The sequence below is a fragment of the Nyctibius grandis genome, chromosome 31 (assembly GCF_013368605.1).
Source record: "Nyctibius grandis isolate bNycGra1 chromosome 31, bNycGra1.pri, whole genome shotgun sequence".
Taxonomy (NCBI): Eukaryota; Metazoa; Chordata; class Aves; order Nyctibiiformes; family Nyctibiidae; genus Nyctibius; species Nyctibius grandis.
Genome location: NC_090688.1, coordinates 4,245,825 through 4,267,456, shown reverse-complemented (window position 1 = coordinate 4,267,456; position 21,632 = coordinate 4,245,825). Strand labels below are relative to the sequence as shown.

Sequence of the window (21,632 nt, the reverse complement as noted above, 5' to 3'; positions counted from 1 at the left end):
TCCGACAGCCGAGCTGACACCGGTAACGTGCCGCCGAGCTCCCCCAGGCCTCTGGTGACAGCAAACGGCTGCAGACGGGTCAAGAACTGTTCACGGTTTTACCTTTGTCTCTTAAAACACAGATGCGTCTCTTGCCACATGGGCTTTCTGCCCCGAATTATGTCACCTTAAAGATGAATCAATTACTAAATTAAAACACAATCAACAAATCAGGACTTTTTTACACACCGGAGAGCACCAGGCGTTGGAGCGCTGTGATTCTCCAGCGACCAGAACACGTACGTTGGTGTCACCGTTTAAGGCTGATTCAACACGGAGCGTTTACTTTATTCTCCCGTGGCTACTTAACAGCAAAATTTAAAGTAAAAAGAACCAAGATAAAGCAAAATAAATGCTATTTAGGCATTTCCCTGCCAATAGTTACAAGATGACACCTGCAACCTTAAAGCAGCAGCAGGTTAAGCTGGTTATGAGGGGACAGCCGGGGTCAGAACACCAGCAGGGACAAGCCGCTGCCCCACTGGCACCATCTCCTCCTGAATCCAGCCATGGGGGCCACCCGCTGCTCCCCACGGCCACCAAGGGTCCCACCGCCAGCGCAGCCCCGCGGCACCACGCCTGAGCCCACGCCGACACGTGCAGCGCCGCTGCTCCCAGCCAAAGCCCACGGAGGCAGAACAGATTCAAACACGAATCCACATCTGCTCTGAACACTCAACCTCAGGCGGGAGCTCAAGCTGCCAGGGGCGATGCCCCACACCAGGCCTCGGTAGCCACGTGGCAACTGAACCTGAAAAAAGGGGTGCAGGTTCTTGCTCCTTGGTCTGGTCACCTGCAGCCTTCAGAAATCCGCAGCGCTTCGTTACGTCAAAAGCAGGAAACCTGCAGCAGACAAAGATCTACAAAGCCCCCGCTGGGCAACGGCAGAACCATGGAATCACGGAGTAGTTTGGGTTTAGGTGGTGTGAGAAGAGACTTTCAGGGCTGGGCCGAAAGGCACGGAGCCTCTTTAGAGAACTCAGGGCACGTACAGAGGATGTGAAAGGGTCAGACAAGGCTCCTCGCGACGCAATTACCGACGTCAAACCATCATCTGGGGCTCCAAGAGCTTCCCAGCCGAGCGCTCCTCGCAGTTAACACCCCACACAGACCCTCCGCGCTCCGGCTCCCCTCCCCTCTACGCTGCCCCACGTCCTCCCCAGCTGCCTCTGGCAGCCGCGACTCAATTTACTGAAGAAAACAGTAAACGTCTTTTCCCCCTTTAGGCCTTTATTTTGATCAAATTGGTCAAGCCCACAGAAGGCAACACACAGCCCAGCTGAACCCGCCCCCGCCCGCCCGAATAACAAAATAAATAACACAAATGACCGTAGTACGGGATGTAGTGTCCTGGTTCGCAGTATAGAAATTCCACACAATGATTTCTGTTTTAAAAAGGTAAAAATGATTTATAATACACAGTTAGAATGTCATCATGGTGCCCGCATAGAAAACCGACATGCAATCCATGCCCACACTGCGCAGTATAAATAATACGCAACTAAAAATACAAAGAACGGGAACAACTACAAATTTCTCTATATTTTTTTTGCAATTTTTTCTTTTTTAAAAAGAACAGACACACGTAACAAACGCTACCTGCGCTTTCACATTGCCATCACAGTGACGGGGGGTCCATTGTTCAGAGGAATAAACGCTTTTTTTGTTGTTGGTGGTGGGTTTTTGCTCCCAAAAGCACCCGGGGATACGCGGGGGCTTTCCTCTTCCTGCTCGTACAAGGGGGGGTTTCCAGGGCGAGCACCATGCTCGTTAAGGGACAGATCTCAAGCCTTAATTATTGTTTCTACAGAAATCCAAGCTTTTACAAACAAGCACAGTCAAGACCTTGTTTTTAAGGGAAGTTTAAATGATTCTGTAAGTTACCGGATGCTTTTACGCAAGCTCAGGGCAGCTCTTGCTCTTAGCTGACGGCTCGGCCATAAGCGTTCTGGCTTTGCCCCAGGGTTCTCAGGCACACTTTTTTGAAAAGAAAAATGAATTAAATTGAAAATAAGGTAAGAAAACATACAAATAATTAACAATTTCTTCAATTAATTTGCAGCCGCTTTCTGGAAACCTTTTCCCCTCTTTAAAAAATGAAAATAAAGGAAAACCCCCCCCGAGGTTCTCTGTCCAGAAAGGGTTTTGCACAGTTAACGCTGGCGGGCGAGGCGGTCGCTGGCCATGCAGAAGCAGCAGAGAGCCGAGCCCGGCCCGCGGCACAGAGGGGCCCGAGTCATTCCGAGAGCGCGGAGCACTATGTACAGTGGGGAGCCCCCCCCACGCCGCACCCACCTGCGGGAGGGCGGGTTTGCTTCTGAAAAATCACAGTATTTCACACACTGAAGGTTTATTCCTGTTATTTCCCCATTGTATTGGCAAACGCAACAGTCCAGCTTGGGAACTTTTTAATAGATATTTTTATATATATATATATATAAAAAAACATATGTGGTAGGGAGGGGGTAGGGTTCACTCAGCAGGTATGTTTGGACAGGGACCCTTTGAGACACCACACAGTTTCAACATCGTTTAATCAAAAAAGTTATAAATAATAATAATTTTTTTTCTGTTTTTTTTCTTTTTTTGTGCTAAGTGATCTTTTTTCTCCCTGCTGCCCTTCCTGCTCCCACCCAGCCCTGCACGGGAAGGGCCAGCCGCTCCCAACAGCTCTCACCCTCACACACAATTTAAAATGAAAACTACTAAATTTTCAAATAAAATCACATTATTTGTTCCAAAACCGCTGGGGATCTGCTCCATGTTTACATTTAATAACTTCATAGCTTGAGTTTGCTTTAAAACCAGCCTTGGGTTGGTTTTAAAACGTTACAAACCCATGAATTTTAAGGGGAAAGGGGAGAAAAGCCCCCCTCGAAGTGCAGCTCCTACATGATGCTGTCAGGAAACCGGCCTCCTGGGAAGCAAAATGCAAGAGCTGTTGGAAAAACCGCTCCGGATCTCAAAGGGTCGGTGCCAAGAGCAGCTTTTGCCGCGGGCTCAGGGATGAAACACACCTTGTCGCACCCAGCCGGCACCTCCTTCCCGCTCCCACAGCCCCCTCCTCCGTCTGCCCCGCACCAGAGGAACAAAACCTGGATTTCTCTCAACTAGGTGGTCCCTAATTTTGGACAGTTGCATCCAGACGTGTTATTTTTAAATTAAGGCCATTTAAAATGTCTACTTACAAGTCTAATAAACAAGATCTCTTATATACACAGGTCGTTTAAAAAAAAAAAAAATCAGAAGGTAGCATTAGGTCAAAGTCTCCAGTGAGGAATCTTATCTCCTACTCGGATGCTTCATGCTGAAGTGACTCTGGGTTTAAAAAAATAGATCACAAACAAGAATTTACATGCACGAGAGTCGTTCCAACGAGGGAGCAACGCAAGCAGAAATCCCACCGCGGAACGACGACTGCAAGAAGCTGATTTAACTCACGCTGAACCTGCGGCTCCGAGTCGCCTCTGCCCAAGCTACTCCTGTTCTTTTGGGGTCTCCTCCTGCTCGAAGCTACTGGGTTTTTGCCCTCCTTAAATTGAAAAAGCATTAGCAAGCTGAAATAAGCAGACACCGGGAGTTAACGTGTGCTACTGGGCTTAAATCCTGACAAAAAAAAAAGAAACATTTTCAACAAAGATGCAGAACAACCTCGCAACCGCGTGGGGAGGAACAGAGGAGGACACGGGTGAGGTGAGATCTAAAGAAAAAAGAACATTTTTAGTGCAAATGGTCAACTAATGGCACAAACGTGAGCAAACACAGCCCAGATTAGAGAGATCCCACCAGCGCTCCTGCTCAGCAGCGTCTGCCTGAACCTCAGGACGGCGTCCGGCCGAGTTCTGGAAGCACACGGAAACCTCGTGTAACTCATGAGGAGAGGCCAGCTCCTCCGCGGACCTGCCCCAAACAGCAAGGACAAGCTTTCTCGAGGGGAATGGGATGGGTGGAAGTGCTGAGGGGTTGGTTTGCTTTGCTGGAAGTCACGACAGAGGAGAAAGACCGGGCAGGTTTTAGACAAAAAGCAAAGCCAGGCGCTGCAGAGCGAGTGGGAAGAGAGCAGCCGTGGGGCTGCCACAACCAAGCCCAACCCAGCCTGACGTGGAAACTGCAACGGCTCTTATCGAGGCTCTGTTTAACAAAACTAGACGGGGATGCTCAACCCCTGCTGCGCGGGAGCGCTCCCCTCCAGCAGGCAGTCGCTCACCTCGCCGTCGGGTGTTAGGTGCAACGTAATTTTTATTATTAAGACTCAAAATAATGTTAATTCTCAACTTGTGCTGAAGAGAAGGGTAAGTACTTGTAGATTCTGGTACTGTGCGGATTAAAGCGTAACGAAGGGAACGTCTTACCGGTGACACTGAGCCTGGTGGGCTCTGGAGAAATATTAAATCCCTTTTTCAAATTTGATCGGTCCCGAGCGCAGAGATCGGGGAATCACCATAAATTCAGCCGTGACATTGAAGCGAAACCACCAATTCGGAGTCAACGGGTGGTTTGTGCGTTTATTTTTCTTTTTAATCTACCAGTGATGAAGTGTCACCCTCCAGGCCGTCACGCTGCCGCACAGAACAGGAATAAGGACTAACAGAAATAGTCAATTATTGATCTAACAGAATCCCACCCTGCTCGAGGCTACAGCACTGGGCACTGCGGAGCGAGCGACCGTTCCCCAGGGTGGAAAAAGGAATATCAAAGTTCCTGCCACCCTATCTTGACTACATCAAAGGAAAACATCTTGCCTTCAGCTTCCTTACTTTTGCTCAACATCTGTTTAAAATTCCAGTTAGTTAAAAATACCTATATATATAATATATATAATATACTTCTGGAATAAAAACACAAAAAAAAAAGATGTACTGTACAAGTATTATGTAGAGTGCTTCAACTGGCTGTATGTAGTTTAGCTACTTTCCTAATATCCAAATACTTAAATTAAAAAAAAAAAAACCAAAAAAAAGATCATAAATAATGGTAACAGAATAAGTAATGAATAAAAAATAAAAAATAGTCATCACGGTTTGAGCCAGGCATTGCTATAGAAATGCCCTTCCTGTTGCCCAGGAATCTCTCACAAAGTACAATCAGAAATATGCTCTGCAAGTTTGTCTCCTACACTCTTTTAGCTGCTTTAAAATGTTCTGATCCTTCCTCCGTGCTAATCAAGTAATGAATTATAGTACTTTTTTGTGTGCTCAGAAATGCTATATATATATATGTATACATATATATAAATATATATATTACATATATATTTTTTTTAAAAAAAAAAAAGCTTCGAAAATAGTGTTTACAGTTGCCTTTTTTGAGGAGCTGGCTACCAAGGGCCCTGGGGCTGCCAGGCTGCTTTTCCTCTTTGCCAAGCACACGCGTTTGCTCCGGGCGCGGGCAGAGGGGGCAGGACGACGGGCGAGGAAACGGACCTGCGAACAACGGTGGCAGATGGACAAAGGAAGAAGCGTTTCACTCTACGAAGCAGCTGCCACAAAGCAGAGTCAAACCCACCGAAGCTCCCCCAGCCCCTCCAACACCCAGATTTGCTTCCGAATCGGGGTGGGGGGGAAAGGGAGGGCGTCGTCGGCGCTTCCCCCTCCCCGTCTCAAACAGCAGCCAACAATTTGGTACATTAGAATCTCTTGACCCTCAGCTCTGAGCCTTCCTCGCCTGCCCAAACCCACCCTCCTTTTCTAGTGCAAAGGATAAACGAACAACTGAACGCTGGAGCTTTGGTGGGGGGAAAGGGGGGGCTCTGGAGAGGAACCGGCCGATGGAAACTCCGTCCTCATTAACGGCAACGAGCGGAGAAGGGGTGAAATACGGCGCGACAGGGAGTAGGGGTCTGCAGCGCTGCAAGCTTAGAACGACAAGCTTTACTCATGGTACACGTTGTACAGGACAGAGCTACCGCTCTCAGCAGCTCCTGTTCCGACACGACGGACCCATCGGACTCTCCAGTTCGGCTGGGCTCCAGGAACAAGCGCCATTGCCACGCTGCCGGCGTCCGCGCCTCACAGCCGGTCCATCCTGAACGTGTCCTCTGTGGCGGGGTCGGTGAGGACCATGTCTGGGTCGTTGAGCATGTGCAGTCCATCCAAGGTTAAAGGGTCAATTTTGAGTTCATCCAGAGGGAACTGGGAATCCGTATCGAAGCTGACGTCTCCCACTCCTGCCAAAGAGCTGGTCAGTTCTTTTGATAAGCTGGGAGGAGATTCTCCTGTCACTGCAGGGAAGAGGAAGAGAAAGGTGTTGGTAGGACTTCACAAATACATAGTCTCCAGGCAGACGAGTCATGAAACAGCTTGCAAAAATTCAGGAATAATTTCTTGAACTAAGGCTGACAGAGCAGAAACATCCATCCTCATTTCCAGCTGGATGAATTACAGCTTTGTCAGAGCATCTCAACACCATCATAACGGCCTAACACAACCCAAATTCATCTATGTATATTGGGGGTCACTTCAGTCTCTTTTCTCCCCCTTAGGCTTAGGAGCAATAACCTTAATTTGTGTGATTCTAATCAGCACGAGTCCTTGGCTGAAATATGGACCGAACTAGTTTTTCTCAGTGGCCTGTGCAGAAATTGTTTCCAAACGTCCAACCGTGACCAGATTCGCTACCATATGTGACACTACAAAATCCTTTGTTGGCAAGCTCGGGCAGAGCAGCAGAGGAAGGAGTTCGGCTTTCACCACTTCTCCCTCGCTGCGGCGGAGGATTCAGTAAATTCAGAGGCAGCGAAGGTCTGTAGGACAATTAGTGCTGCCACTGCAGCTCTACCTGTTTGCTGGGATCAAAGGAGAGCCGTGAGGCTCCCAGCACTCGGGGAACACGCCGCACCAGTAGCACAAACTGGTGAAACCAAACCTTCAGAGGCAACAACACCCTTTTCCTTTCTTGGCTCCCTTCTAACATTGCACAATGAAGAGAAACACCAACACCGGGATGGTTTTACTCGTCGGTTAAGTCCGGGATGCTCTTACCTGTAAGGATGATGTTGGGGATGTTGCCATGGCTGGAGTAGTTCAGCTGCTGCGAGTCCTGCAAGCTGCCGTGGCTGCCGGTGAGGCCCATCATGGCTGCCTGGGAGTAGTTCAGGGTGGAACAGGGGCTGTACAGGCTGTTGGAACTAATGGCGTTTTCTATCATATTAAACTGTTCAAGCTGAAGACCAAGGCACAAAGGAATTATTACTTCTAACCATCAGGAAACAGAGCAAAACAACTTACAAAGCTCAAGTATGGGAAGTAACATCGAAAGAGACAGGCAAACAAATTCATCTTTAGGTTTCGTTGATCAAAGTATGGTCTATTTGCACTTAACTTGCCAGAATAGTTTACTGCCAGATTCAGAGTGCAGGGGCATGAGGAGAGGGTGGATGCAAAAATAAAATTGTTGCTCTTGATGCCATAAGAACAAAAGAAAAGGCAGCTTAAAACAAAGTAAAAAGCTCCATAATTCATGCTGCTACCTCAGGTATCTGCCCATCAAGCATTGCCTCTCACAAGATCTCATTTTTTCCTGCTACCAGAGCGTACTTCACAGTTGAATGAAGCAAGCACTGGTTGGCCAACGAACCAAGGCACAGGTCTGCTTGCTAGGTTTTGGTCCCGTGCACGAGCTGTTTGCCAAATTCAGGAGTAAATATTGTCACCACCTACAAGTGAACCCCTCCCACATGTAACTATGGCCAGAAATGTGGGTTTTTTTAAATTTATGTTTGTTGTTTTTAATCCAATAAACTTGGCAGAACACCTTTAAAAACATCTGCTACAATGGCTAAGAGGGAGGAAGGGGAAGGGAGAGTGGAGGGGAAAAAAAAAATAAAAAAGAAAAGAAAACCCTGAGTATTGCAAACGAAAAATAACAGAAGTAAAACTATATGGACAAAATATGATCTCGCATAAAGTCATCAGAAGTTGATCTATATTTATTTTAAGCTGAAAGTGGCCGAAATATAGCTGAAAATCTGAGATGAATTTGCTCACCTGATGGGATAGGGCATTAGCCTGCCTAGCTGTCATCTGCTGATCATAATAGGAGTCACCAAATACACTCCCCAGAATGGAAGAATGCTGAAAACAAAACAGAGTCTTTATGGTGCAAAAATCTCACAGACAGACGTACCCACGGCGTGCGAGGGACTCGACCGACTCTCCTCCGAGTTAGTTAGCAGTGCCCTTCATTAACAACCACTAACCATCAGGAATTCATAAAGCATTCAGGGTTTCCCTCCAGGACACAAACCCTTCCACGTGCCGCTGCCTTGTGATAAGCACAAAAATACAGTCGAGTGACCCAAACAAACTTCCTCACGGAGGACGTACAACATACAAAACTTCTGGTTTATGAACACAGACGAGTGTGCGAGGTAACACAAGAAATAAAACCCCTCTGCAACTTCAGCTTCTTTGGGAACTTTCTGGTTTTGTGTTTGAGTGAAAGACAAACCCCCCCCAGAAGTAAAACTGCACGTTAAAACGCAACGCGAAGCCGATGACCAGCGCGCAGGGAGCGACCCGCTCGCTGTCTCTGCAACCTCAGCTTCACCAAGACAACCACGGGCCAAAATAAAACTGACCTTTTAAAATGATTTCACTTTAGCTGCAGATCAGACAAGTTAACGAGGGAGCCCGGTAAAGCATGTTATCAGCAGTTCAAAGGCAAGAATCTCCGGAGGAACTCCTCAGCCTTGCTAATTGTACCATCCCCTGTAGCACAACCAGTGTTTATCAGTTATTCTCCATCATTTATCAATTATTCTAAAGCTGACCAAGAATTTGAGGTTAAGGTTTGAATACTAATCAGTACTGTCCCAAAGAATTGCCAGATATAAAAGAAATGAGAGAGATTACTTCTGATCTAAAACTATCACAAATTCTGATAGCAGAGCTGAAACAAATTTAAAAGTCTACTGACAAAGAGAGCGTCTATAGAAGATGGTGTCTATGGAAGATAATTGGCACGGAGAGTTTGTGTCCATCTTGAAAAAAAAATTCAATACCTTGCATAGGATTTTCCAGCTGTTTTGTCTACACATTAAAAGAAGAAGGCTGCAAACTTTCTCCTTAAAACCCTAAGCAGCACAGGTAATTAAGCAGAAGCCTAGGAAATACCAGAACAATTGCAGGTTGCATGCAAGGAAAAGAATGGGAGTCTTGGATAAAAAAAAACCCTAAATCGCCCAGACCTTCCATGAGAGGGGACTGAGGAAAGAAGCAACAACATATTCTTTTTAAAGCAAACAAAACCCTTCCTGCCGTCAGCCAGAATCCTCGGCTATCACCTTACACGGATGCTTTTGGATAACAGTAAATTCTCTGTGAGAAATGCTTTAACTAAACGAAGCCAGCTCATCATTAGCACTGATTAAATAGAGCCTGAGCCAAGAATAGGGTTTTATGGACAAAAGTAAGATTTTGATTCACTTTCCTGGGCATTTATGATCTGTCACAGCAACGACCGCAGAACAAGGATGACATCTTCGCAGCTTAACACCCTACTCGATACCCTCCTCGGAAGCAGATAAAAATGGAAAACGGCTGTAATTGGAACCAGTCATCCCATTTGTCATCTGGTTCTCAGGACAGCCGTGGCTGCTCTATCCCTCGTGTGAGACAGGGCTACAAGGAAGTTATCAAACATCACAAGCAAGAGCCACATCATACCTGATAAGAGAAAAAGCAAAGCACTACTTAAGAAGAAAACCCCACGCTTTTCTTTAAACCACTGATGTCTTCCTCGCTGCCCAGTCACACGTTGCTCAACTACTAGAATTCCACACTATCCAACCTGTTAAATGTGCTACTTCTTTTAAAAGAAATGGAGTCAGAGTGTGGAGGTAACTCAAGCAAGCAGATCAGGACCAGCCAAGCTTAACTCTACCACAGAAAATCGTTCCCACCTTAAGTGGCAGGCACGGCTTCAGCACGGTGTGACGTTTTATAGCAATTTCTACTGAAAAATTTGTGCTTCAGGATGTCACATACTCGACGTGAATCAAAGCCAGTTTGGACCAGCACTAGAAATACAACTGATATTCGAGAGCTCTAAAGAGGATCGAGGTATTTTTTGCCTTTAACTTCTGACATTTCATTTTTAGAGGAGCTTTTCAGAAGTAGGGCAAACACGAAAACCTTTCCATTCCACTCAGCATTGTTCCCATCCTAAAAAGTTTGGGCAACATGAAAAAAAATAAACAGGAGACCAAAATCTACTTGTGCAAGGCTGGGTTAGTAACTCCTAACAAAACATACGAGCTCATATTTATGCCTCAACTCTGAAGCAGACCGGTTATTACATCTGTAAGCACTGAAACTCCCAACGGAAATCAACTGGAAATGTCATTACTTCAACACTTCAGAGTCCTAGAATAATTTATCGACAACTCTGTGAAAAACATCTTGCTAACACCATCTCCTCCAGAAACTCTAGGCGAGGTCTGTTTTGTCAACAGTACATCTTCGTGGGTTAATGATGTGGTGACTGCAAGGAAAAAAAAAAACAAACCCAAACCACAAAACCTCTGGCTTAAATTATTAATCTAAAAATACATACCATATTATCCAGTATACAGCCATTCTACTAAATAAAAAAAAGCAGATTTCTATCTAATTGGAACAGGATGCCAGGTGTTAGAGGAGAAGAGCGAAGTAGTAATAAACAAGCCATTGTCAATGAAAAGCCATGCAAACACAAAGCTGAGAACTACGAGCAGAGCTTTTCAATTCGTGTCTGAACAGGAAGGGCCTCATATAACACACACACACACATCTAAAAAACACGAGAGCAAATAGATTTGGAGATGTGGAAAGATGAGAAATAACTTCTGGTGAATGAACCGTACGTGATAAAAATCAGACCACAGATTTCTGTTTTTAGAGCACGTCACTCATCGTACTGATATGTTGCAGAACGATTTAACCTAAAATTAATCAGAGGAACAGGAGCAAGCGCAGGACGCCCACCCGGTCACACCTACTTTATTCCACTCCTGTCAGCCAGTGCCAGACTGTTCCGCAACGGGCACGTTCTGCTGGTGGAACCAATCTGCCTCTACTCTTGGCAGGTGATTACAGCCTAACGGATCCTGCTAGTTGGGAGCTGCCCCCATAATCACAACCAACCCGAATTTTTCTTCTGAACTGTTTTTTCTTCCCCCATTGCTTCTCTCCACGCTTAATACTTGCAACCACCACCACAGCTCGCTCGCCACTACCGGCTTTTGGTTCATTGATGGAGGCAGGAAAGCTGTCTCATTTTTAATTTAGCAAAACTATGTGGGTATTTTTAAGAGGCCAATAACACAGCAAGCAGTACTAATAAACCCTCTTCCTTTCACGCAGAGTTACGGTGTCCCACTTGAAAACAGCAAAACCTAAGCAAGAGTTTACAGGATAAAACAGGCCCAGCAGGAAAAATTATAGTCAAGTGTGTGCTGCACCGGGGAGCGCTTGCTGCACTCCAGTGCTTTGGACTGACCAGGGGCAACAAGCCTGTGGACAAAACCAAGGAGTTATCGAGAAGTCAAGGGGGAAATAAAATTAACTCAAAAATCAAAAATCGGATGCGGTGCCCAAACGAGAACTGGACCAGAGAATTTGCAGCAAGACTGGCAACAGCTTTGCTCTACGTGACAGCCTAGAGGAGTAAGTTTGCTCGTTTTCTTTGAGCCACGCACAGAACACGGCAGAACTGGCAGAAGCAGGCAGGAGAGAGAGAAGTTAAGAAGCAATTAAGCAAGGGTTAAGAAAATCCAGACAGTCCTGACACTCGGATCTCTTACTGAGCTTACCAGTGACCTGTCTCTGGCTAATGGCAAGGAGAGACGAAGCTTCTGCTTTGGGACCATGAAGGGGCAGCACTTATTTAGATAGGATCCTCCTTACAGCCTTAAATGTTAAATGATGAAACAGAAAATGTATTTTCAGACTGTTGTGATACTCGGGAAGAATTTCCTGCACCTCATTTCTACAGGTGGAATTTAGGAAAAGGGCAGCCACACGGAGCTATTTGAGCAGCATCAGATTATTTCTGTACTGAAAACACACTCACTCCTTCACATCAGGGGCACCCCCAAAGCTGCCTTGTTTTTAACTGTCTTGCTGCTGGCAGAACAAAATTCCCCTTCCTAGGATTACACACACCCCGAGCTATGACTTGCAGATAGGTCATGGGGATGTATGAGTACACACATACCCAGGAAGAAAAACCAGCTCATGTGCAAGAAAGTGTGTTTACTAACCCGTTACTTGCAAGCCACAAGATACAATTGCTCATTTTAAGAGCATTTTCTCCAGTGTTTTCTTGCAAAGTGTATGTTCCCACAGAAAAAATGGTCCTGCTGTAAATGCATTTGGCCACACAAGGGATATTTAGTGCCACAGGAGTTACCCTGCAGCAGGAGGCACTGAAGTTCCCCTCTCTCTCCCTCCTGCCCTCCCAACCTTAGCCATCAGCTCCTACTCAATACTGCTAATTGAAAGGGGTCCTCCTGGAGGTCCTGTCCACGGTACACCCCAGAGAAATAACTGAGTTTTAATAGCATTTAAATAGTAGCTTTGATCAATAAAAAGGCAATTCACCAGCTATTGAAAAACTCTGGAACTGAATGAAACTGCAGACGAGATGAGACACCAGTGATGCATGAGGCACACACAATTACAGTGAGACAGCTATGGGTCAGTGATGGAGAGACTCAACTACAGACAAACACAAGAAGCAAGGCCTGTGGAAGCACAGAGTCCCTTACTTGAGGGGAGCTGCCAGGAGAGAAGCCTTGATTGGAGACAGGAGAGGTGGGAGACTGGTTGGCTGGGGATCCAGCATTACTGCGGTACTGCTGGAGTGAAGCCTACAGAACAACACAGAATTAAAGACCATGGGATTGATGGAAGGTTGGAAAATTATAAAACTTCTGGCGTGTACAGCTCGAGGAAGCTGGGAGAAACCATCCTCTTCAGCAACTCTTGGCTACGTATGAAGACATGATTACTGTGAACAACGCACAGGAGAGAGTTCAGGTATCAGCGTGGCAAGGTCTTGTCTGACCGATGGCTGAGAGCAGGGCAGTGCTGCTGTACAAACCCACTGAAATATGTTCTCCCTGTTCTCAGTTACGCTCAATTAAAAAAAAAAAAAAATCTGGTCAGCCAATGATTTAGGGAAAAGAAGCCCTGAAAGCCGGGAATAACTCAAAAATAATGTAATTTATTCTTCAATTCAACTGCTGTACCCCACGTTCTTAACCTGTGCTTGCACTGCTCTGGAAATCCTTCTCATATTACTCTGCCTGGTCCCAAGCAGCCTGGGTGTGTTATCGAGGTTGAAGTGTACAACCACGCAGAGCGAAATCCTTCTCAAAGCTGCATTTTACCCCAGGACATGGGACAGACATTGAGAATTCACACTAGATTTTGCAGGTTTACATCAGTTATATTTACGTTGTTCTCAATCCTCTTGAGACCACATTTGCAAAGATTTACCTTTTTTTAGTCATAACAAACCCTGGATTTGAACAAATTAATAATCTTAATGGCAATTAAATAGAATGTTGCACTAATTAATGCAAATAGTAAGTATGGCTCTTCTCATTATACTTCCTTTAGAAATTAACACGATTGAGGAAAACCTGCAATCCAGTAGTTCTAAGAAAAGGAGTGATTTAATCACGTAGCTTTGCAGTGGGGGAGAACGCTGTACTCCCAATGCTTCCTGACACCAAATTCTGTAAATCTGAAGAAAATATGTCTTAACCCTTTTTGCTACGCATTGCTACTCACACACTTCAGGCAGACATTCAATCTACAGCAAAATTAATTTAAATATTGCTTTACAAAAACTGCACAGAAGTTGTCAGTGAGACTAACGCAGCTCAAACGCCTTTTTGATGAACTACCTTTAAATTTAAGTTTATTTATGTATTATTTCGGTTGCTTTAAAAAGACAAGCACAGCACCCTAAAAGTTAAGGTCATAAAGAAGTTTAGGAAGAGGAAAGCAACACAGAAAGCAAAGAATGAAAATCAGGATTGTCTGTACTGGTAGCTACATGGGTATTAGAATCAAAACATTCGGACACATTTTGAGTGGGTCTGTATCCTCTCCACTGCTGGATTGTCCTTCCCTCTTCCCCTTCCAATGCTGAAAGGGAAGCAGCTTCTTTCAAGAAGCATTTGTCAGCACAAACTGTTGAAGATTTCATCCACGATCAACAGACAATGGTTTCTTCTCTTTCTCAAACCAGTTACTGTCACTACAACACTGCCAGAAGGACACAACAGGTCGGCCAACCAAGATCCTACACAGCAGGGCAGAACGAGCAGAGAACCAGCTGTGAAATTCCTCCCTAGCTAAGCCTGTAACCCTGACCTTGCCCCTGCATTTTGGATTTTCATATGCAGAGAGAGACACAACTTTGTAACAGACAGTGTTAAAACAAGCAAAAAAAGAAATCTGTCCATAAATCATTGCTGTATGTATGTATACACTCCATTTCTTCCAGGCACCTGAAGGCAGCCACAAATCCAACTTTTGAAGATAATAATGTATGCTCTAACATTCCTTAAAATTAAAGGGTTCTAAATATAGAAAGAAAATATAGAAAGTATTAGAAAATACAATAAGAAAAGTTGGTTCTCTCCAACTTTTGGGAAATGCTTGTTAGCAGGGTTCTTTACCAAAGTTCTGTTAACTCCTCCAGCCTACAGCACGCTCTATAACATGCCCTGCGTGGGGGGTTCATGACATGTGACAGCCTGAAAATGTATCAATGCAATGGCAGCAGCAAGGTATGAAATAAATGCCGTTAATTTAAGCTGGTCTAATCAAACACAGAGTCGTGAGGGACATCGTTTTGGCCACCCTAAGCACACATTAAAGCCAAATCTTCCTCTATAAAACATTTAAACGTGGATTTAACCAAAACCATTCTAAGGGCTGTCCAGCTTGATCCCTGGCACTACGCTGCACGCCACCAGGTTTTCTGAATGAAAGCTCTGTCGTTCCCAGCCGTGCCCCAGCTTACCGAGTTGATGTCTATTCCCATTGACGGCTGGGTCTGGCTACCCGGAGGTGACTGTGGGATGGTGGAAGGTACCGTGACGGAGAGTGGGGGGAGCTGTGTTCCTCGCTGTAAACCAGAGGTCTGCATTAAAGGAGTGTTCTGAGGCAGGGTACTTGCCACCTGGGTCTGCTGCTGTTGTTGGGAAGTTGTCTGGGTGAAAAATGGATATGGGGGAAGCTGCTGCTCCAGAGACAACGCATCCATAGCCACGGCCTTAAAAAGAAGAATCAAAATAATCCACGCTGGCAGGTAATTTCCCTTCGTTTTCAAGCACATCAAGTTTCACACATTGACTTCACTAAGTCAATCTCAACTTGCATTTAAAAAATGTTACCTGAAGGTTCAGAAACAGTCAAGAACATGTCTCAAAAGACTTAATATCCCCTCCAGCGTACAATAAACAAATACTCTAAAAGCTCAGTTGAACGTCCAGGTCAGGAACTGATAACCTAGTCAGTCAGAATCACACTTATGAAATCAATTTAAAAAACTAATTGAGCTTCTCTCATGAATTACAGAGATGTCTTTCAAATTTCAGAGCTAACTTTGGGACAATACCGTAACAGAAAAGGGTCCTAACAGATGTTTTTTACTACGGTTCTAGAAAAGTGAAAGTAAAAATGTGTCCCCTGTACAAACCTCTCTCTTCTTAAGACTTTGAATTAATGAACACATTTAAGAAGAAATTACAGAACAAGAGAGATGAAGTTACAGCCAGCTTCTCCCTAGGTGGAGTAAAACAATTCCTGTGTGATAAAAAAATATTTAAATCTCCAGGTAAGTTCCTACCTGAGTAATTGGTGACAGAGGGGAAAGCGTAGGAGACATTTGCTGTGACTGTGGTCGCCTTGAGTCTGCACTCAGCGAGAGAGGACTGACGGCTGGCTGGCGGTGCTGCTGGGAGGGGGCTGGCGTCGTCGTCATTCCTGCAGGAAGGGACAAACCAGCTTAAATGGGCACAGAGCGATGGTTTATTGATACTTGTATGGAGGTAATCACCTAAATGAAGAAAAATGAATGGCGGAAGCGGACAAGCACTTAATGCAAAGTGCTGAACGCGCCTTGGCCAATCAGGCTGAAACCCGTTAGCTAATTTGCAATTAATTTTGTCAGGCTGAAGAGCATCAGGATGAGAGGAAGATCCTGTGGTTCATCCTGGATCAAAACCAGTCACGGTTGTTCAGGTTCGTGCACAGATACTGACTTGAACTTGAAACAGGCAGAGCAGCTTCAGCGGTTTACAAACCCCAGCTATCGTTCTCATGCACCTCCTGCGTTGAACCCAGGAGAAGCTCCATTTGCAAGGGCTCAAACTTCAGGAAGAAGGTAACAGATCATCTAACAAGACTAATCAGAAGGCATTTGTGATATTAGAAAAGCAAACACCTATTTAATGGAAAATGCAGAAGAAAAACTGGTTATGCAGGAAGTGCTCCGTTTTTAACGGCATACCAGCGCGCAGGAAGGCAGGAAATATCCTTCACACTCTGAAGAACCACCATCTAGCAGGGGTTAGGGATAAACAATTCAAGTATTATGATTTTGTTCAAATTCAAGACAAAAATCTGGAAGTTTTGAAACCTCTCCTATTTTCTGCCTCACCCTAGAGGAACCGAGACACCCTGGAAAGTGATTTCAGGACAATCTAGCTAGCGAGCTGTTCTTCTAGAGCTGCCAGAAAGGAAGAATTCACGAGAGCCTGAGAGCTCCCAGGCACCTGGCAAACGTTCAGGGCTTCCAGGCAGGCTGCCAGGGAGCCAGGAAGTCCGGGCTGCCAAGGAGCCAGCAGGCAAACGGGCTCAAACCGCGCAGATTCTGAAGGCTGCCTGGCTCCCCTCACCGTGTTTTCAAAATCAACAGCATCTCACGGAACGTGTCAGCGAACCGACAAACTCAAATGCACAAATGCGTAGTCTGAAATTGCTGGTGGTTCTCTGTAAGCTCAGGTGTTTGTTTCCCCACCTTTTCTTGGGGCTGCTGAGGGCACGCCTGTGCAACGCACAGAGCTCCTGCAACAGGTTCAAAAGCATTTACATTTTCTGCTAAAGAGAGGCAAGGAGGGTTTGGAAAAAATCAGTTAAAAAAGCACCAAACAGTGATTATGCCAGTGATTAAACTACAGGATAGTCTCCAAAGAGAAGCAAGAAAATCATCAGTGAGTATATCTTTGCAATTTGTTACATCTTTGATACATCAGGAAATGTTTTCAAAGCAATTACATACTTACCAGTTTGGTTTTATACCATTTACTTTCATAATTATGGGTACAGCAAAAAATTTAGTGACCCAATCTGGCCTAACTCCATGCAAGTAGTTAGTTTCTTTTTATACACACCGTAGCTCTCTTCGCACGGACTCCCAAAGTTCTCCTTCGGTGACAGCCCATCTCTGAAACTTTGTACAGTCTCTTTTGAGAGCAGAGAACGTGTGAAAGGATGCTGAAAGCTGCTGACCTACTCTGTACTCAGATGGTTAAACCGTCTTCTTGCTTCATTCTTAAATATAACTGCTCAGACATAACACTACATGAACCTGATTAGAATTATTTCCTTTTCCCAATATATGAGAGGGGTTTTAAGTGGCTAAGGGAATCCTGCCTAACACAGGAAATGTATTGTTGGATACAGCGCCTTAGTTCTATTCTAGGAATCAACTGACTGCAATTGTCAGAGACAAAAAAACATTGCAACCCTCTTCACAACTATTTGAGTTGATATTATTTAAAATTATTTGAAATTATTTAAAAAATAACAATCACCAGTTTAGGCTATTTGCCTATAGAGTTAAATTTAATCCTGAAATCATCAGGTTAACAGTATATTATAAAGTGCCTCCGTAGCAAATAATGTTTGTTTCTGGTTGGTTTTTTTTTTTTAAATAAAATTATCAGTATTGCCAAAGTCCAAATACCCCAACGAACACAACTCAGACTCACCATGCTGAACAGCTCAAACAGCAACAGCACTGGAGAAGAGCTTGCAACAAAAAGTAAGCTGCTAGGAAAGGCACCATAGTGAGAGCTGAGATATGCAGGTGCACACTCGGTATTATTTTCCAAAACCCTGCTATATTATGTAGCCAAATATTCAGGGTGTTTTCAAAACTTAAGCAGTCAAGCTCACAAAAACTAGCACACCTTGTAAAGGTGCCACATGATTCCTGATTGCTCAAAAGAGAAAATCTGCAAGGAATGTTCTCTCTCCAAAAGAATCCTCCTGCTGAAAAATAAATATTCTAAAGGAATGAAAACAAAAGGCCTACTGAAGAGATTTCCATAACACAAGTGCTGTTGGGGTTAAGTACAATGAATTACAAGAGAGGCACTCTGGATGCTAGAATCTCCTGTAGTCTTATACATAAAATAAAAACAAATTTTTTTTAAAAAGGCAGGTTTGGGCACCAAGAACCTAAGAAAAATGAAAGACAATTTGTAAGTCATATAACTAAATACAGCTTTCTCACTTTTTCGTACAGAAATGGCTTGATAAAACTTGTTTATAAAGAAATGTCAATCAACAGTGAAGTGCAATCACCTCTCAGACAAAACAGTAATATTCAGCAATGCAACTTCCATAATTTAAGTGACATATTATGGACAATGTGTAAAAACACCTCAGAGTTGGGATCTTACCCTGGCTGGCAGTGCTGATGCCCAAGTGGGTCAGGTTGGCAGCAAGGTTGCCGGTGCTATTGGAGCTGCTCAGGGCTGGGAATGTGGATTCCTCAGGATCTAAGGGCGTTGGGAGAGGGGAAGGGAAATGGATGTTTGTCAGGTCTGGCAGGGAGCCGCCTGTGTTATGCGTAGCAGGAATCAGTGTTGTAGTGTTTTCCTGGTCAGCTGATGGAAAGATGCTAAATAAGGGAGAGAGGGGAAAAAAAAAAGACACATCTCAATTTAAATTTCACAGATCTTTGTAAAATCTTTCTAAAAAAGCAAGGTGCCCTATACAGAACTATATATTGTATTTCTGATAAAGCAATCAAAGATGTAATAGCCAATGGGTCACTCATAGAGGTTCTGGCTTGTCTTGTATCTACTGCAGCGTTACAGCATCTAAGAGCTTTTCAGAAAACTCAAAAGCCAGAGGACATTCAATCTACAACATTCTTTCTTAGAGATCTCAACGCTCTTTAAAAAAAAACAACTGCTCAAAACTTACTTGATTCCTGGAACTTCACATGATTTAGGTCTTGATGACCCAGTCTAAAATAGAAGGAAGACATTTTTAAAGGCAAAGATACTGCTAGAGACGAATGCTTAGGATAGATTTCAATTAGTAAGTTTTATTTAATTTAATACATTTCTATAGAAGAGCTATTCTTCCACACAAGAGCTCTGTAAGGCTTAGAAGAGATTTGGCATCTTTTTTGCTTTATTGGCTAGAGTTTCTCCTGATATAACCAAACACGTGCATGCACACATACATATAAAGTGCCTTTCTGATCTAATGTTTAGTGGTTTGTTCCTAAATCTAGAATTTAATCTCTAATCTCTGCAAGTAGTTAGTCTTGGTTGACAATATTTAGAGCGTTAATTCACCTAAATATGTTTAGAAAATAAAATCTCTACACTTTGAAATGTGAGGTTCCTACCTTTTTAGTGTCCCATCCTTGCTTAGAGAGGGTTTTGTCTGCCTCAGAGGTGGTTTCCTCCATTCCAGGGACAGTCAGTAATAAAACTAAAAATATGAGAAGAAAAGGAATCACATAATAATATTAAGCTTCTCAGTAAGAAATTTTCAGATTGGAAGTTTAACCATTTGAAAACTCTTAAGTAACCTATTATCAATGAATATGAAACAGTGGCACTCTACTGTTACGGGATCAAAATTTAAAAAAATGAACACTAGAAGAGATTAAAATTGTATTTAATTAGCAAGGAGACATTATCAGCTTCCAAAAAAAACCCAAATAATACCTCAAAAAATTTTGGCCTACAATTTAATCTGCTTAGATCTAAATGGAAGAGTATCTTGGGACCTAGTTTGTCCTATCTTTTGCATTTTACACAAGTGATGCACACCTGGTACATCTAACGGGTGGCCAACAGGACAATTCCAGTGGGGAAAAATCCAGACTATCTCCCCTGGGATAGAGAACTGCTATAAAGCTCTTACTTCTCCATATTCCAAGCACATTTGTTTGTTCAAAGCAATCAACTGTTTCATCTTGCTAATAGCAAGGTGACAAAGAAACATATTTATGCAATACCGTTTAAGATGATCATTATTTAATGTTTTACAGATCTAGAAGGATATCGAAGAGCTGCAGTACAGTGCATGTGTTGCGTGTTCACCTGTCTCTGGGTGGTTGTTTAAGGATTAAATTTCTCTACAGAGATTTAAGAGTTTTTAATGTGTTTCTTGAACTGACAGCAGGAAGCAGGGCCAGCAGAGGGCACCAGAATTGTTAGTGCGGGAGGGCTGTGTAGCTGCTTCTACAAAGCGTTGTGCATACACGTATTTATAGACACAGACGAACAACAATACACGTGCACATAACCTGAAGCACAATGTTTTGAACGTTACAAATACTTTTACTGGTTTTCTCTGTTTACCTCTTTTCTGCTGCATGTCCTGTGACCCTCCTGAAAAGGATTCTTGTTGAGCTGGAGTCATAGTACTCTGGTGCAAGGCAGAATCAGAATTTGTCCTGAAAGGAAGGCAAAACCACTATTTTTATTGTCACTTTCTCTAAATAAAAGATGTAACCAACTCAATAAAACCTGAATACTCTGCGTTACAAAACTGAAATCTACCTATGACATACACCAGGCACAACTTCCCGGTGAAACAATTTGCAGAACAAATTTGAAGAGCAATTCTTTCAATAATGCGATTGAGAGGAATACAGGATAAATTGTTTGCTGTAGATAGAAAATAATTTGATATGCTTTAAGATCATGCATGATCAAATAATGCAATTTTTAAGTTGAAAGCTGCTTATACATGCTTTGGTTATACTAGTCTTTGAGAAGAAAGCATCCCTGTTGCATAGGGAGGGAAAATGACCGTTTCAGGGTGCAGATGAGCTGCCCTTCGCTCGTGGATGCAGGCCACCACCTGGGCAACTCAGCACCTCCAGCGTCAGGAGCAGGAGGGGTAGGAACAGGCAACTCAGTGCTCCTTTCCACTCGAACGCTTGCGAGGGCAGACTAGCCCAGCTGCTGTGCAGTGAGAAATATCCAAGTCTTTTACAACTCAACAGTTCTGGGGTATGCCTTGGAACACCTGGCAAGATTCACTCTTAAAAAGATCACATTAGCTGGCACACTTTAAGTTTAAAAGTGAGTCGTCTAAAAGAATAAGCAGAATGGAAGAAAAAAAACAACTTCTAAATTCAGGAGAGCATGGCAATTCAGCTGACCAGCTTCTGTGGGGAGCAATAAAGGCCTTTGTTGCACATGGAAGTGCTGTAGTATGAGAGAACACAGTCCAAATGCTAACACACGCATACGATTGCACTACTCACCTTCTCCAGCTTGTGTCTGATGGAGGTGACAGATACACAGTGCCGTAGGGACAGCTGTCCAC

The 21,632-nt window shown here is 44.0% G+C and overlaps 1 protein-coding gene across 3 annotated transcripts in view; it reads right to left on the bottom strand.

The window, feature by feature from the left end:
* Positions 1-1,338: 1,338 nt before the first annotated feature.
* Positions 1,339-21,632, bottom strand: part of CRTC1 (CREB regulated transcription coactivator 1) — a 45,104-nt gene continuing 24,810 nt past the window's right edge. The window contains exons 4-14 of one of the 3 annotated variants that reach the window (XM_068420551.1): positions 21,571-21,632; positions 20,657-20,751; positions 19,693-19,778; positions 19,260-19,303; positions 18,731-18,951; positions 15,889-16,025; positions 15,061-15,312; positions 12,788-12,889; positions 8,025-8,111; positions 7,020-7,200; positions 1,339-6,259 (exon numbers count right to left, since the gene is read on the bottom strand). In XM_068420551.1, the coding sequence (XP_068276652.1) occupies positions 6,048-6,259; positions 7,020-7,200; positions 8,025-8,111; positions 12,788-12,889; positions 15,061-15,312; positions 15,889-16,025; positions 18,731-18,951; positions 19,260-19,303; positions 19,693-19,778; positions 20,657-20,751; positions 21,571-21,632 (1,479 nt within the window). In that variant the 3' untranslated portion in view covers positions 1,339-6,047. The remainder of the gene's footprint in view (positions 6,260-7,019; positions 7,201-8,024; positions 8,112-12,787; positions 12,890-15,060; positions 15,313-15,888; positions 16,026-18,730; positions 18,952-19,259; positions 19,304-19,692; positions 19,779-20,656; positions 20,752-21,570) is intronic. The other 2 variants (XM_068420552.1, XM_068420553.1) reach the window with 2 other exon arrangements.